The sequence below is a fragment of the Salpingoeca rosetta genome (genome assembly GCF_000188695.1).
Source record: "Salpingoeca rosetta unplaced genomic scaffold supercont1.19, whole genome shotgun sequence".
Classification (NCBI taxonomy): Eukaryota; class Choanoflagellata; order Craspedida; family Salpingoecidae; genus Salpingoeca; species Salpingoeca rosetta.
In genome coordinates this window covers 1,106,098-1,122,324 of record NW_004754915.1, presented here as the reverse complement: position 1 = coordinate 1,122,324, position 16,227 = coordinate 1,106,098, and the positions used below count along the sequence as shown (strand labels likewise).

Sequence of the window (16,227 nt, the reverse complement as noted above, 5' to 3'; positions counted from 1 at the left end):
TGTTCCACGGGCCCCGTGTCCTGGAACTCCAAGCTGCAGGCCACCGTGGCCACAGCCTCCGCCGACGCGGAGTACATGGCTCTCGCAGCCACCGCACAGGAACTCATGTTCCTTCGCCAACTCCAGGAGGAGCTCACCGGCGCCGTCCTGTGCGAGCCCACGCTCGTCCACACGGACAACCAGCCGGCGCAGCGCGTTGCCGAACACGCCGCCTCGCGCATGCGGCACATCCTCGTCAAATACCACTACATCCGCGAGTGCGTCGACACCAAGAGGATTGTGCTGAGCTACCTCGCCACGGAGCACATGATCGCAGATCTCCTCACGAAGATCCTCCCTCGGCCCAAGACGGCTCAGTTCTGCACGATGCTGTTCGACCAGCGTCCTCTGCCAGGCTGCCAGCCACGGGCCCGTCCTCATTCGGGCCGGTCGCCACGTCCTTCGACTCCGCGTCAGGACCTCTGAGCGGCCGCGCACCACAGGACACGCCTTCACTCGGGCCAGCCTTCCACAACAGGCTGCGCACCACAGGCACCAACCATTTTTTAAACGTGTTCCACAACACACGTCCTTACTCACATCTCACCTACCTCTGCCCATGCCACTCCTACATGCATGACATCATCATCATCATCATCATCATCACGTTTCAGAACATCAACGCAACAGAGAGGTAGGTCAATGCGGGGGAGTGTTGACAGGCAAGTCCTGTCTGCTGAGTCATCATTGACCTCCCTTCTTTACGACACCACAAATTTACATTCACCTCTCTTGTGTTCTGGAATGTTCACGTGATTTCCCTCCAACCTGTTGCACGTGCAGTGTTTAGCTTGTGTGGTTGCTCGATGTTACATGCTCTTGCATAACACACCATATAACCACACAACTCTCAACAAACACTGCCACGTCACCACTTTGCGTTGTCGACAAATTTTTGTCTTGTGCTCTGTTTCTTTCTGTTGGAGTGTTCTTTCATCCTACATCCTTGTTTGCTTCACAACTCAAGTAAACACACACAACTCTCTCCTGCCAAGACAATCTCCTACACAGCACACACAGCACACACAGCACACACACACACACACAAGTCTCCAACAACAGCACCACCACCATGAACTTGCAACAATCAGACCACGGATGCCACGAAGGGCACGGACATGGACGTTGCCTCCCCATCACCGACTGCACCTGATCGTGCTCTTCACACTGCCTCTTGTCTCGTCTTCGTGTGTCGTCTGTGTCGTCTGTGTCGGTCTGTCTCTCCTCTCTCTCTCTGTCTCTCTGTCTCTCTGTCTCTCTGTCTCTCTGTCTCTCTGTCTCTCTCTCTCTCTGTCTCTCTCTGACTCTCTCTGTGTCTCTGTGTCTGTGTCTCTGTGGCGGCTTTTTGTGCCAACAAAAATTCGACTGCTGTCTACAAACAGTACAAACTACTAAAAATAGCCCCAGCATTTTTCTTCCCCTGATTTTCCTTTCCTTTCTGTGCACGTGTGTTCTTCGCCCATTTTTTTTTCGCTCACAGCAACAGACAGCATGTGCAGTGGATGAAGCGATCAAGCACGGCTGCCATGACGGCCAGGATCACCCATGATGGCATGCCGCGGCGACAGCGACGCTGCTCGACGTACCATCACGAACGAGGTACGCTTGCGTGTGCTTGTGCGTGCGTGTGCGTGTGCGTGTGCGTGCGCGTGTGTGTGTGTACTTGCATGTGCATATGTGCATGCGTGCACGCATGGCAGCTTTGCTGCTTCCTTTTCTCTTCTACTTGCCAGCACATGATTTGTTCTCCCGTGTCCTCTTCCACATTTGCCCTCCCTTTTCCCTTCTTTCACCTTTTCTCATGCAAGTGTGTCAAATTGCTTTCCGCCTTCAACGTTCTCGTGTGGCGGCAAGCGTCCAAAGCTTGCAACACCAATTCCTCTTGTTGCTTGTGGTCTCGCCTTTGCTCTTGTGGTGGTGGCGTGTGTTGCGCATGCACACACATCCGCTCTCGTGCCAACAAGAGCGCTTGCGCGTTGGCTGCATGCATACATCCCCTACCACGTGGCAATCATGTGTCGTGTTGTTTTGATGTGGTTGGTGTTTGCGTGTTGTTCCTCCGCGTGTCACTCACCCTTCCTTGATATGTTTGTATGTGTATTGTATGTGTGCATGTGTGTATATTGTGTGTGCGCGCATGTGTGTGTGTGTGAATGTGTATTTGTGTGTGTATGTGTGTGTGAATGTGTATTTGTGTGTGTGCGTGTTGAATTGGCAACAGTTACCATGCAGGCGTGATATGATGGCTGAACTGGGACAGGGGCATCTTGACTGCTGACCAGCGGCCAGCGTCTCATATGCAGCGAATCAAGCTCACCATGTCCATGGATGGTAAGTGTGCGTGTGGTTGTGTTTGTGGGTGTGGTTGTGTTTGTGTGTTTGACTGTTTGTACCCAGCTCGGCTCTGTGTTACCTTCCTCTTTGCCTTTCCCCATCTGCCACGCTTTCTCCCTCCCCCTTCCCCCTTTTGTCATTTCGCGTCCTTTCTTGTCCACTTTCCCCCTCTCCCACTGTGTTGGACCCAAAGCGAGTATGCCATGCTCTCCGCCTTGAACGTTTACGTGTGGCGGCGAGTGTCCAAAGCTTGCGAGATCAAAAACCATCGTGTTTCCGTGCTTGCAGTCCTGCGTGTTTGTGTTCTTCTCGTCCTCCAGTGAGGCTGAGAGAGGGTGTGCGTTAGTTTTCCACCACACACTCTCTTGGGTTTGGGAAGAACACAACCAATCTTTGAGCACGCTGGCTGTCTGCACACACCACCTCTTTGTTGTCCCTCTTTTCACTCTCCACACGTGTGTGTATGTGCATGTTAGCATTGTGTGCATGTTAGCATTGTGTGCATGTTAGCATTGTGTTTCTTTTGTCTTTGTTGACATTGCGTGTTTGCACTCATGCCCCATGGGATTGTCTGTCATGTTGATCAACTCGTTGGCACATGCACGCAATGCATGTTCTCTCTCCTGTTGCATCTGTTGCAGGGCCTGCTTTCCGCTTCCTGTGCTGTGGAGAGCGCCATCACACGGAGCGGGCGTCTCGTTGGCCGGGCTCACGGTGGACACAAGACAAGCAAGGCGGCGGCTGCTGCTGTTGTTTGTTTGTTTGTTTGTTTGTTTGGCAGTTCGTGTTGGACTTGCTTGCCGGTGCGTGTGCACGAATGAGCTCTGGCTGGCTGGTGAAAGGAAGAAGTTCAGTAAATGTGTATGCATGCAACGGGTACAAGTGACAGGTTGCGAGTGGTGCCAGGGTGGTGCAAGCTCAACGCTGCTGTTGCTGTCTGTTGGTCACGGATGGTGCAACAACACACAAACAAGAAGAATGCGCACACAAGCAGAAGGCCGCGCCACAGACAGGTGGGAAAGGAGGAAACAGGGAAGTGTGCGTGAGAAACGACAAGAGGTGGCACGCAACATATCACGTCAGAAGAGAAAGAACTGCGTCCTTGTGATGTGACGTGATATGATGTGGTGTGTGTGTGTGTGTGTGTGTGTGTGTGTGTGTGTGTGTGTGGTGTGTGTGTGTGTGTGTGTGTGTGTGTGTGTGGTAGTGTGCGTGGCTGTGAGTGTGTGCGCTCACGCAAGAGGGGCATGTCAGAACATGAACATAATGTCGGAAACGTGGGGAACTTGCTCCCCAAGCTGTTGCACCCAGTCCTTGGCCGCCTTCAGCAGTCGTGAAGCCGGAATTAACTTCGCGCCGTGCGCTTGCAGCGTCTCCAGCGTTATCAGCTCTTCTTTGATCCCATAATGCAGATCTGCCAGTGTCGACACCCCGAGAGCATCGAGCGCTGGGCCAACTTTTCGGAGAAGCTGGCATTGCCTGAGCCACACCACAAGCTCTCCGTCCATCTGCGTATGCAATCACAAAAGCAACAAGAAAAAGGTGTTAGGTCCACACAGGAGCATATTGACCCAGCGAACCAACACAAAAGCAAGCACACGGTGGGTGCTACGGCTGGGCATTTGGACCTCACCTCTGAAATGTCAAAGCCACAAGAAATCGCAGGTTGCTGCTGCTGCTGCTGCTGCTGCTGCTGCTGTTGTTGTTGTTGTTGTTGTTGTTGTTGTTGTTGTTGTTGTTGTTGTTGTTGTTGTTGTTGTTGTTGTTGATTCAATGGGCGGACATGCTCGACTAGGCGCCGAATATGCTCTGCGTGTTCGTGCAGGGCATCCCACTTGGCGGGTCGCTCCAGAATACTGCGTGATGCTTCCCCACTTTCAATTGCAGAGGCGTCATGCCCTTGATCATCGAAGCAAAAGATTGCACCATGATCCAAGAGGGAGGCCACAGTCTCATGCACGGTGAGAGGTGGCGGAGGCGGAAGCCCAAGGACTCTGACAAAGAAGTGCTCGAGTTGAGTCATGGTTGCATGACTGACGACGTGTGGTAGTTGTTGGCAGAGATCAAACAGGTCTTGGAACGTGTCTGACTCGGGGAGGCAAGCGGTCACTTGATCATCATCCCACACCCTCCCGAGCAACAGCGGAGCAACCCTGCAAAGGAGCACATGCTTCGTCTCTCCTTCACCGCTGTGGCTGCCGGTGCACGTTGTAGACTCTGTCATTTGCTCGCCACGACTCATGGTGCGGCCCACACTGCTGCTGGTGCGGTGCCCACGGGCTTGTGAGTCTGTGCTGCGTGCGTGGTGGGCGTGGCGGATGAGGGAGATCATGGTCATCCACTCCAAAAGCACGTTATCACAAGCGTCCTGCTCGCCAAGGCGGCGCATGCGCTCCAACGCAGCCGCAGACACAATCGGGCAGGCCACAACGCTCCGGCTGATGGCCTCCATAAACGCCATCTTGAAGTTGACCCCAATTTCGAGGTTGTTGGCGTCCAGGAACGTGGACAGGCCGCGCTCCTCAAGCCGGGCACGAATGTTCATCACAAATGCACTGTTGGCAGATTGTCTGTTGAGCAGGCGTTGAACAGAAAATGAGTTGAGCAAGACGTGCGCGCGCATGTGAAGGAACACGCACGTGTAATTTGGGTTGTATGCAAGACCAGTCACACAACAACAACAACAACAACAACAACAACAACAACAACAACAACAACAACAACAACAACAACAACAACAACAACAACAACAACAACAACAACAACAACAACAACAACAACAACAACAAAGCTAGAAAGTGGCGTACCTGTAGCTGAGAAAGACGTGATATTGGGTTTGCAGGCCGAGGGATGGGAGCCAGCGGGCAAAGTGCCTCTCCAAGTCGGCAATCTCCAAGCGGACTTGTTCAGCCCACATTGCTCGACGTTCGCGATAATGGGTCGTGACTTCGTCGAGGCGAAGGAAGGCGCTACAGTCTCTCAGGGGCACCAGCGTGTGACTGCGGAGCTGGCGGTAGTGCTGTGCCAGTACGCGGTGCACCGCACCCTCAACCAGCCGGAGCATGGGACGAGCACATTCGTGCCCGTCGGCCTTGACGCGGACACCGATGGCGCCAATGGACGGGAAGAGCCGCAATTCAAGACGGCGGTCACGGAATGGCACGCGCGCGTGTGTTCGGCTGAGATCGGGCAGCGCCGCGCCACGGGTGTGGTTGCCGGCAGCCAGATGCGCCCCTGCAACAATGTGAGCAACCACGCGGATGAAGAGGCCTTCTGGCAGGAAGGAGCACGTGTGAAGCTCGCGCGCACTGTATGTTGGTTGACACTTTAGTGACCTCAAAGTGAAGCAGACCAGTGCCCAGTCGCCTTCGGTCGGCAGTTGGAGCACACCTCGCGTTGAGGTTATGGACGCGCGCTCGCTGTTAGCTTGATCGTCTGCTTGGTGACACCGCTTCGCCACTGCGTGTTCATCTCCAGCAACGACTGCACTGAGCATGTGCTCGGCCAGCGGTCTGCGTGTGTTCAGGGTTGCCGGCAGCAAGGCGGGCACAAGAAAGGTGTCGCTGTGATGGCGGCAGCTCCAGGTGTCGTTGTTGTCGCCGACGCCCAGTCCTGCACCACCGTGCGACGCAGCACGTGGGCGGTGACGTTGCTGCGTGTAATCGTATGTTGGGGGACGTTCGTCATGGGTGCGGCCCAGCGCATCCTCCTCATGGCTGTTGCCGCTGCCGCTGCCGCTGCCGCTGGCGCTGCCATTGTCGTCGTTGTCGTTGTCGTTGTCGTTGTCGTCGTCGTGGTATTGCGAGCCTGTCTTGTACGAGATGCACAAGCCCATGCGGGACATGAGGTTCAGCAGTGCATCGATGATGCTCTGGGGCACATCATCCCACAGTACGCGCAGGAGCCGATGGTGGAGAATACCGCTGCGGGTCATCTCGGCCCATTCGCGCGCGAGGCGCCGTGCGCGCCGGTCCTGCATAACACCATGCAGTTTGAAGCTGCGAATCACGCGGCACATGATGTCCACCAGCCACTGGGGATCAGTGACCACCACCGTGTCCATGCCTGGTACTGTGTCATAGAACAGCAGCATGCTGTAGTTGTGCCAGAATGCCAGACATGCACGTGTTTGCGCAGCGTCCAGGCCGAAGCGCTTGCCTGCAGCCTCAGCATCCTCCAGCATTACAAACACTCTGCCCGATGACGCTGCGGCTGCTGACGAAGGGGGTGATGAAGATGCCGGAGGTGTGGTGATTGGCTGGCCTTCCTCATCATGTCGGCTCGCTGTGTCTGGTGTTGGAGCGCGTTTGCGGGTGGCGGTGACGAGATGGTCGTAGAGGGCGAGCCACGCCAGAGGCACGCGCTGCTGCACATGTGGCTGCTGCTGGGCCTCGAGAGAGATGGAGGTGCGCAGGTCCTGGACCATCGGGTCTGCACTTGAGCGCGTGTTGTCGACGGGCCAGAAGTAGAGGCTGTGCTTGGTGTTGACAACGAGGAGGGGGAAAGCTGGGTGGGTGTGGAATCGCTCCACAATGGTTTCCGAGATGCGCGCGTGGTCGTCGCTGCTGGTGACGACGTCCGCGTGGGTGCCGATCATGAAGATGGGCGCACCTTTGGCGTGCAAGTACACGGAGCTGAGCCAGTGGTCGAGGAAGGCCCACGCCTGCGCTTGCTGCTGAACGTCATCTTGCAGCGCCTGTCTCATGGAAAACACCACCAGGTACATTGCGTGCCTGTCACCAGCAAACCGTGAAGCAGGCAGTGAGGCAGCATGTGAGGAAGTGTCTGTCGCAAGTGTGGCGCGTTTGGTGGTGTGTGTCTGAAGCGATGGCAAATGAGCCGAGCGGCAGGTGATTGGACAAGCAGCGCGGCTATGAAACGACAGCATGAATTGTACATGGGTGCCTGCGATTGCCACCTGAACAATCATGGCATGACTGCGTGCTTACTTTGTCAGGAACATGGGGTGAAACACGTAGAACTGAGGCTGGCCGCCAAGGTCAAACACCTTGAATGTGACGTGCTGCTGGTTGTTGTGGGCATCACTCTCACCATCACCGTCACTCTCACCATCACCACCAAATGTGACGTCCAGGTTGAGGTCTGTGATGGCGCGTTCAAGACCATCACTGCCTGGGGCGCCCGCAATAGCCTTCGCCTCTGCTGGTTGTGTAAGTGCACCCTCGCCCTGTGCTGTTGTCGACGCACTTTCTGTCTTGTCTTGCGTGGCTGTTGTCGTCGTCGGCGTGGTTGCAGGTGCTCGAGGGGCCTGCAGAAGCGTGGAGGAGGAGGAGGATGAGGAGGATGCGTTGCAATTGTCTTTGGGGGCGGGCTGTACGTTTGTGTGGAGTGCGCGGCGCTGGCGATCCTCCTTGTCATTGACATCACCATCTCCTTCGCTGTTGGTGTTGGAGCCGCTGCTGTCGTGTTGCTGTTGCTCATGTTGACCGTTTGTTGCCGTCATGCGAGCGTGTGCGTCCTTGAGCCGCGCCCTAGCCACATCCTGCATGCACCGGTGCAGCTCCCTTGCTTCTTCCTTGCCCTCCTGCGAACCACAGACAAGGGACGCCGAGGCGTAAAAGACATGACGGGAAATACCAACGATGCACCCGTACAGGTGCCACCTTCGAACACACACACACACATAGGCGCAGGCAGGCAGACAGACAGGCAGACAGACAGGCAGACAGACAGACAGGCTGGCAGACAGACACACGCACACGCAACACAACACACAAACACACACGCACACAGGCACAGACAGACAGACAGACACAGACACACAGACACACAGACACACAGACACACAGACAGACACGCACACACACAGGCACACAAGTTCACACACAGTTGCTCCCGGACCTGCCAGCCACAGACGTCACGACTGTCGACGGTAACGCGCATGTCTGTCGACTCGGACCCAGCGGTGGATTCCTGGTGCTGCTCAAATGGCTTCGACAGCAAGGACCGTAGGGTGCTCGTCTTGCCGGCCCGGCCCTCCCCGACGAGCATCAACTTGCTTCGCCGCAGAAGATCGCTCGCGCCTTCGTCGAGCGCATTCTGCAGCGCAGCGTGAACAAATGCACGTCGCTGTTGCTGGCGTTGCTCTTCTTCTTGGCGGCTCTCCTCCGCTTCTTCCTCTCTCGTGTCGGCTGTGGCGCGGGATTGCGCGGCTGGATCATTGCTCGCCCCGGTGCTGCCAGCGACGGTGGACAGCAGCGCACCAGCAGCCAAGGCCTGGAACATGCACAGTCGCCCATGCAGCAGGAGGGCATTCGCACGTAGGAGTGAGTGCAGTGGGGGGGGGTGTCACCGCACGGATTTTCCTGACACCAAAACGCGCCGCCACAAACACCTACATCGGCACAGACACAGACACAGACGCGCGCGCACACACACACACACATAGAGCTGCAGACACAGTTACAGACACAGACACAGACGCACAGACGCACGCACACACACACACAGACACCTCGGAGAGACGGGTGTTGAAGATATGCTCGAGTTTCTTCGCGGTTGGGCGTTCATCAGGATCGTTGGCCATGCACTTGTACGACAGGTCTCGGTACCACGATGGAATATCTGCGGTGTCAAACGGTCCGGCGCTGCTTGAGCTCACGCATTGCAATCGGTTGCACTGGTTTGTTTTCAGACCAGAACCACACTCATCAACAAGCAACTCAGACAACCACAAGCACACAGATAGACAGGCAGACACAGGCACACAGACACACACAGGCAGGTAGACACAGGCACACACACACACACACACACACACACACACACACACACACACACACACACACACGAGACAGACACAGGTCCTCCCCCCCCACACACACACGCACACACACACACACATACCCACATGCACACCCACGCAAACATTCACAGAGACACACACACAGACATGTACACCCTGCACGATTGATACGCACCCGCGCGGTCGTCTGGATACTTGAGACGGTGGCCTTCTCCAAGAAGTTGAACCATTGTCGCCAGAATTGGTCCCGGAAAGTTGCCTCCATGTTCTTGCTCAATGAGGTCCGGAATTTTCTCCACACCAAGCTCCCACATGATTACGCCGAGCGAGAACACGTCAGCAGAGCCATTGTAGGAGTGACCATCGATGGCTTCAGGGGGCATGTAAAGTGGCGTGCCCACAGCAGCCGTGAGCATGGGGTCCAACGCATCATGCTCCGTCGGCTGCGTCGCCGGGTCCTGTGCAAGTGATGCGCGGGGTCGTGCAATGCCCCCTCGTTCGCGACACGAGCCGAGGTCACACAGCTTGGCACGAAGATCTTTCGACACGAGGAAGTTCCCTGTCTTTGCATCCCTGCCAAGAAGATACAATGAATGACATGGAAGCAAGCACACGGTTCATGAGTGGTTTTCTTTCGTCTTTGAAGCGGCACAGACGTGATGCCACGGCTTGAAAGCCGTTGGATTCACTTCACACACACACACACACACACACACACACACAGATGCGCACATACACACGCACACACGCACACAGACACACACACACACACACACAGATGCGCACATACACACGCACACACGCACACAGACACACAGACACACATACACACACGCACACAGACACACAGACACACACGCACGCACCAAATCTAGCATGGCGCACCTGTGCAGGATGTCAAGGCTGTGAAGGAAGGCAAGTGCTGCTGCCATGTCATGGGCGAGTTGAAGCTTTAGGGCCCACGTTGTCTGCGGCACGTGATTGTGGGCGGTTGGATGCTCCATTGTGAAATCGGAGAGGGCAGTTTGCAGGCCATCTTGTCGACGATGTAGGAGATCGGCGACGGAACCGAGCGGGCAGTACTCCAGCACCAAAAAGACGGTGCCTACATCAGTGGTCCCGGCGCCGAAGAACCGCACGATGTTTTGGTGGCGGATCCGCTGCATGAATGCGACCTCTTGCTCAAACTCCTCGGTCAGGTCGAATTCGTGCGCTGCAGTGTGCTGCACCTTGACTGCGACCTGAAGGTTTTCCCATTGTGCCAAGTACACGGTTCCAAATGCGCCATGGTTCAGAGGCTCTTGCAGCTGTACCTCATCGAATTCAATGGTCCAGTTGCTTTTCAGAGCCACAACCTCGGTTTCACGCTCCTGCAGCCGTTGCTGTGTGAGCCGCAGCTCCGCTTCAAGCTCTGGGTCGTTGGTGAGCAAGGGCGCACGTTGGAAGTGGCGATTGGAAGAAACGTGGGGGAAGGAGGTTGTGGCGGCGGGGGGGGGGGGTGAGTCAAACTTCCGTGTGCAGCGGTAGACGCACATGTGCGAGTGTGTGTTGGTCAGTTCACACGTGTGGGAACACCCACACCGGCAGAGACAGACAGACGGACGGGCAGACAGACGGGCAGACAGGCAGACAACCAGGCAGACAGAGAGATGGGCAGACAGGCAGATGGGCAGACAGGCAGACACACAGACACACAGACACACAAACACGCAGACACACAGACACACACAGACACACACAGACACACACAGACACACACGCGCACACACACGCACACACACAGACACACAGACACACAGACACACAGACACACAGACACACAGACACACAGACACACAGACAGACACGCACACACACACACACACATAGCCACTCACGTTTGCGACGGCCACCAAAGAGCCATGACATGGTGGCAAGGTCTCAAGGTGGGGTGTGTGCGATCCTGTGCCCACTGATGCTGCTGTGTTGGTGCTCCACTCTGCTCGCTCAACTTGTTGTTCGTTGTCCTCCTTCTGTTCCGCCCACAAAGACCCACAGGCGAATGTTGGCGGAAGATTTGAGACGAATAAGAGGATTGGTGGGAGTCTTTGGCGAAACCTCCTCTTGTCGTTGTTGGTGGCGCATGTGCCAAGTTTTGATCGGCCAATCGTTCGTTCGCGCCTTGCTTGTTCCCACGCCTTCGCCTCTCACCCCGCTTGCCTCTCTGCCTCCCGTCTGTTGCTTCTTGCTTCTTGCTCCTGCTGTTGTTGCCCTTTCTTGTGCCTTCTTCTTCTCCTCTCCCGCTCCTCTCCCCCGCCCGCTGCTTCTGCGCGTGTGCCGCCGCGTTTGTCAACGAATCACCACACAACCGACACAACCTCCTTCACTTTGTCGACACAATGAGTGAGACAGCGAAGCGTAAGCAGGAGGACACGAGCGAGGGCCTCGACACCAAGCGACCAGCAGTGAAGGACGACAACGCCGAGCGTGAGTGCCTTGCAGAGAAAGCAGGCAGGGATGAGAAAGGCGAGAGAGAGCGAGAGAAAGAGCGAGAGGGAAACACGCGCCATATCTGCCAAAACGTGTATCGCGCGTGCGTCTGTGTTTTCTTCGTCCATGTGTGATATTGGCCAGTGGCTGTGGTTGTGAGCGCGTGGTTGTGTGTCTCAGTGCGTGTTTGCCGTGTCTTGGTGCCCGCGTTGCGTGTATGTGGTTGTGAGTGCTTGTTTGTCGTGATTCTACCAACACACTTCCCACGTCGCTCACACCAATCAATGTTCTGTGTTCCTCGCGATTGCTGTTGCTCTCCGCCACGATGACAGCCGCAGGCACCGACAGCATGGTCAGTTCATCACAAGATGAGCCACCACAATCCACACACACACGATGTACACACACGACGTACACGCATGACGTACACACACACACATGCCGTACACACACGACGTACACACACACACACACACACACACACACACACACACACACACACACACACACACACACACACACACACACACACAAAAGCACTCACACACACCCACACACCCCCAATAACTCACTGTTCTCCCCTTGCTCTTCGCGCACTATTGCTTTGTGTTTATTGACAACAGAACGGTACCGCCGCCACCACCGCCACCCCTGGTATGTACGCAGTCACTCGACAAGCCCAAAGTCCAGCATGTCGCCACTCATCCCATGCACAACAGGCTCATGCACACAAACAAGCAAGCAAACACACACACACACACACAAGCAAACACATACACACACACACAAGCAAACACACACACACACACAAGCAAACACACACACACACAAGCAAACACACACACATACATCCATCCATACATGCATACATCCATACATGCATGCACACACACACACACACACGCACAAACACAAGAGCACACACCAACCAACAAACAAACAAAAGCACATGCACGCACGCACGCACGCACGCACATACACGTTGCACGCTTTGATCGACTTGCTCTTCCTGCCCGTTTGTTTGCATGCTGCTGCTCGAACATCATCCGCCCCATTTGGACATTTGGCTTGTCTGCTGGCGCTGCATCTGTGCTCTGCCCACTGCTCCGTGCTGGTGCTGGTCGTGCCCACGCCTCCTCCTCCTCCTCCTCCTGCACTCGCACCATCATGCGCCACCCGTTCCCCCAAAACAACAACCTCCACATCTCCTTGTTTGATCCGAACCCACAAACAAAGATGCAACCGAACCTGTGGCTCCTGCCGAGCAGGATTCGACGGCAACAACCGCGGCGGACGAGCAGTCGGCTGATCCCACTGCCACCACGTCAGCAGCAACCACAACGGCCACAACGGCCGCGGCAGAGGACAAGCCCGCGCCGCAAGAGGCATCAGCCGAAGCCACGACGGCCTCCACCGACACAGCTGCAGCTCCCGCCACTGCCACGCCTGCTGAGGGCGCGCCCGCCGCCCCCGCTGACGGCACAGCAGCCACGGAGCAAGCCAACAGCAACCCGGCCGATGCACCGCTTGCCGAGGGCCACGTGCTGGAGACAGTCAACGTCGCGGACCACCAGGTTGGCCGCCTGATTGGCCGTGAGGGTTCCAACATCCGCCAGATGGAGGCCCTCTCCGGGTGCCAGGTGAACGTGCCGGCGGAGTGCGAGCCAGGCACCTCCGTGCGCAAGATTACGCTGCGCGGCAGCCCGGAGAGCGTCCGCTACTGCAAGCAGATGCTTGAGCAGAAGATCCGCGAGGATGGCGGCGACCCCTCGGCCCCCGCCACAGAGACCATCACCAAGATTGCGTACATCCCCGACGACCACGTTGGCCGTGTGATTGGCCGACAGGGATCCACCATCCGACAGATCCAGGAGCTCTCTGGCGCGCACATGGACATTGCGAAGGAGTGCCGTCCTGGCGAGTACCAGCGCGAGGTCACCGTCACGGGCACACCGGCGCAGGTTGAGAAGTGTGAGGAGCTCATTCGCAAGAAGGTTTCCGGCGAGAGCCTGCCCCCTGCCCCTACCCGCTCCGCCAACGACACCATCATCACCATCCCCGACGAGATGGTTGGCAGGTGCGTGCGTGTGTGTGTGTGTGTTCTTTGTGTGTGTGTGTGTTTGACTACAAGCTTTGACGCCGTGTGGTGCTTTGACGCCGTGTGGTGCTTTGACGCCGTGTGGTGCGGCTTGCGTTTGTATGCCTTGACGCCCGTGTGGCATTTTGTGCTGTCGACGCACCATGCACACGTGTATTTGTCTTCGCCAGTTGTGCGTCGTGCTCACTCTCCTACCTTCTGCTCTGTCTTCTCCCTGGCAACAGGATCATTGGCAAGGGCGGTTGCACCATCCGCGAGCTCCAGGACAACTCTGGTGCTCACATGGACGTCGCCAAGGTACATGGGCATTCCCTTTGACACACACACACACACACACACACACACACACACACACACACACACACACACACACACACACACACACACACACACACGTACACACTGATCTGCCCACCCTTGGATCACACCGACTCCGCCTTGCTCACTCTTATTCATCCGCATCATATTCAGGCCCCCAACCCTGGCACGAACAAGCGCGAGATTGTGGTCCGTGGCCAGCCACAGCAGATTGCGTACTGCACCTACCTCATCAACACCAAGATTGCTGAGCTCACGGGCGACTACACGCGCAACTTTGTCGAGGGCCCGCCGGAGGTCCTCACCGCAGCCGCCAACATGGGCAGCATGTACGCCCAGCTGCGCCAGCAGCAGATGATGCAGCAGGCCCAGCAAGGCTACGGCCAGCAGGGCTATGGACAACAGGGCTATGGGCAGCAGGGCTACGGCCAGCAGGGCTATGGGCAGCAGGGCTACGGTCAGTACGGCATGTACGGCCAGCAGGGCCAGCCGGGCCAGCAGGGCCAGCAGCCCCAGGCCCAGCAGGCCCCACAACAGCAAGGCTACGGCCAGCAGGGCTACGGCCAGTATCCACAGCAGCAGGCCTACGTAAGTCTGCATGCATGCATGTTTTGTTGTCATATCTGGTTTGCTTTCCGTTTCATCGTTATGTTTTGTCTTGGCCCATCGCATGTGGCTCGTTGTTTGCTGCAATCCCTTCCATTTGTGGACATGCTGCTCACGTATTTTGTGGACATGCTGCTCACGTATGCCCCCCCACCACCTCCTCTCACCCGCTCTCTCTTTCTGTATTTCTGCGTGTAGGACTACTCTGCTTACTACCAGCAACAACAACAGCCGCCCCAGTGAACCTGCCCTTCTTGACGCGTCCGCTCGTGCAGTTGTGCCCGGCCACCAAGCGTGACAGCATTCGCTTTTTGTGACCTGTGTGCGTGCGTGTGCGCGCGAGATGCGTGCGTGTCCCTCCTTTTGGGCTGCATCCAACGTCATTGGCTCATGCCACATTCTTCATGCTCCTCGAGACTCTTCGCTTCGTGTGTTCGTGTGATCGTGTGTTCGTGCGTGCGTGCTTGCGCGCACGTGTGTGTTTGTTCCTTTTTCGCTCCGTGTCACCTGTGTCCACTCACGTCCTTGAACCTTTCTCAAAACCATGTCTGAGTGCGGAAAAAGGGATGGTAGGGAGTGATGAGAGAGAGAGGGTGTGTGTGTGTGTTTGGTCGTGGTGGTGCTCATTCGTTTTGGACACACACACACACACACACAACCACACATCCACACAAAACAGAACACACACACACACACACACACACACACACACACACACACACACACACACACAGATACACACACAAAACTGAAATCAGTCGCCGTTGCCAAGGCTGTGTGGTGGATCGTAAGACTGGGCAGAAAATTGCGCATTAGCCACAAGGGTTTGCTTCACCAAACATAGATGCCCGCACAAACCAAACGACAAGCCAGCCCCAGCAACCAACCAAGACAACCAACCAAACCAACAACAATCCTCTGGTGAGGGAGGCAGTGTGCAGCGTTGAGCAGCAGCGTTGAGCAGCGCGGATCGTGTCTCGCTTGCAGAGACCGCAACGACACCTCCACCCCGCCCCCAACACCCTCTCACTTACTCACACACGCACACACACGCAGGCTGATCACCGTCGTCGTCTTCTTATCGTGTTGCTGTGTGTGTGTTTGTGTGGAGCAACACAACGGTGACTGCGCTCTTCACACAAGAGCAACAACAACAACACAGCAGGTGCGACTGAAGTGATCAAGTGCCATGCTTGTCATGTACACCCTTTCGTTTGAGCTGCCAGGCCGCTGTGCTGCCGTGTGCTGTGTGACAAGTACCGCTTCCCACACATATAACCACACCACAACCACACCACCACAGCGCAACACACACACACACAGACACAGACACACACACGCACAGACACAGACACACGCACAGACACAGAGACACACACAGACACAGACACACACACACACAGACACACACAGACACACAGACACACACACACACAGACACACAGACACACAGACACACAGACACACAGACACACAGACAGACACACAGACAGACACACACACACACACACACACCACCACCACCACCACCACCACCACCACCACAACGCAACATCACACCACAACATCACACTCAACCCTCGGCCCTCCCTCGCCC

General features: G+C 56.2%; 3 protein-coding genes across 4 annotated transcripts in view; 2 read left to right on the top strand and 1 right to left on the bottom strand.

Moving 5' to 3' along the window:
• Window positions 1–465, top strand: part of PTSG_12662 (uncharacterized protein) — a gene marked incomplete at both ends in the record, with an annotated part of 4,006 nt that extends 3,541 nt beyond the window's left edge. Inside the window, one exon of the mRNA XM_004991716.1 lies at window positions 34–465. Within this exon, the coding sequence (XP_004991773.1) occupies window positions 34–465 (432 nt within the window). The remainder of the gene's footprint in view (window positions 1–33) is intronic.
• A 3,085-nt stretch (window positions 466–3,550) lies between these two features.
• On the bottom strand, window positions 3,551–11,194 carry PTSG_12661 (TKL protein kinase). Its single transcript, XM_004991715.1, has 10 exons — window positions 11,017–11,194; window positions 10,025–10,550; window positions 9,315–9,712; window positions 8,849–8,958; window positions 8,236–8,610; window positions 7,323–7,918; window positions 6,698–7,106; window positions 5,181–6,631; window positions 4,007–4,943; window positions 3,551–3,881 (listed from the first exon to the last, which is right to left on the bottom strand). Exons 1-10 carry the CDS (start codon window positions 11,045–11,047, stop codon window positions 3,624–3,626), a joined length of 5,091 nt encoding a protein of 1,696 aa, XP_004991772.1. The 5' UTR covers window positions 11,048–11,194; the 3' UTR covers window positions 3,551–3,623.
• Window positions 11,195–11,227: 33 nt separating this feature from the next.
• On the top strand, window positions 11,228–15,175 carry PTSG_07967 (the record flags this gene model as incomplete). 2 transcript variants are annotated; one of them, XM_004991713.1, is made up of 8 exons in its annotated part: window positions 11,228–11,605; window positions 11,941–11,960; window positions 12,232–12,262; window positions 12,845–13,685; window positions 13,931–14,003; window positions 14,178–14,400; window positions 14,566–14,612; window positions 14,829–15,175. In XM_004991713.1, the coding sequence occupies 8 exons, from the start codon at window positions 11,518–11,520 to the stop codon at window positions 14,871–14,873; spliced, it is 1,368 nt and encodes a 455-aa protein (XP_004991770.1). The 2 variants fall into 2 exon arrangements, with proteins under 2 accessions (XP_004991770.1, XP_004991771.1); XM_004991714.1 differs by having other exon boundaries at window positions 11,518–11,605; window positions 14,178–14,612; window positions 14,829–14,873.
• Window positions 15,176–16,227: the final 1,052 nt, after the last annotated feature.

Excerpts from the sequence above, each read along its gene's own strand:
- PTSG_12661 (XM_004991715.1), bottom strand. The coding sequence starts at position 11,047 with ATGTCATGGCTCTTTGGTGGCCGTCGCAAAC. Across the intron at positions 7,919-8,235 it reads GTGACGTCTGTGGCTGGCAG|GAGGGCAAGGAAGAAGCAAG; the intron begins GTCCGGGAGCAA and ends TGTGGTTCGCAG. Across the intron at positions 3,882-4,006 it reads GTGGCTTTGACATTTCAGAG|ATGGACGGAGAGCTTGTGGT; the intron begins GTGAGGTCCAAA and ends TTGCATACGCAG.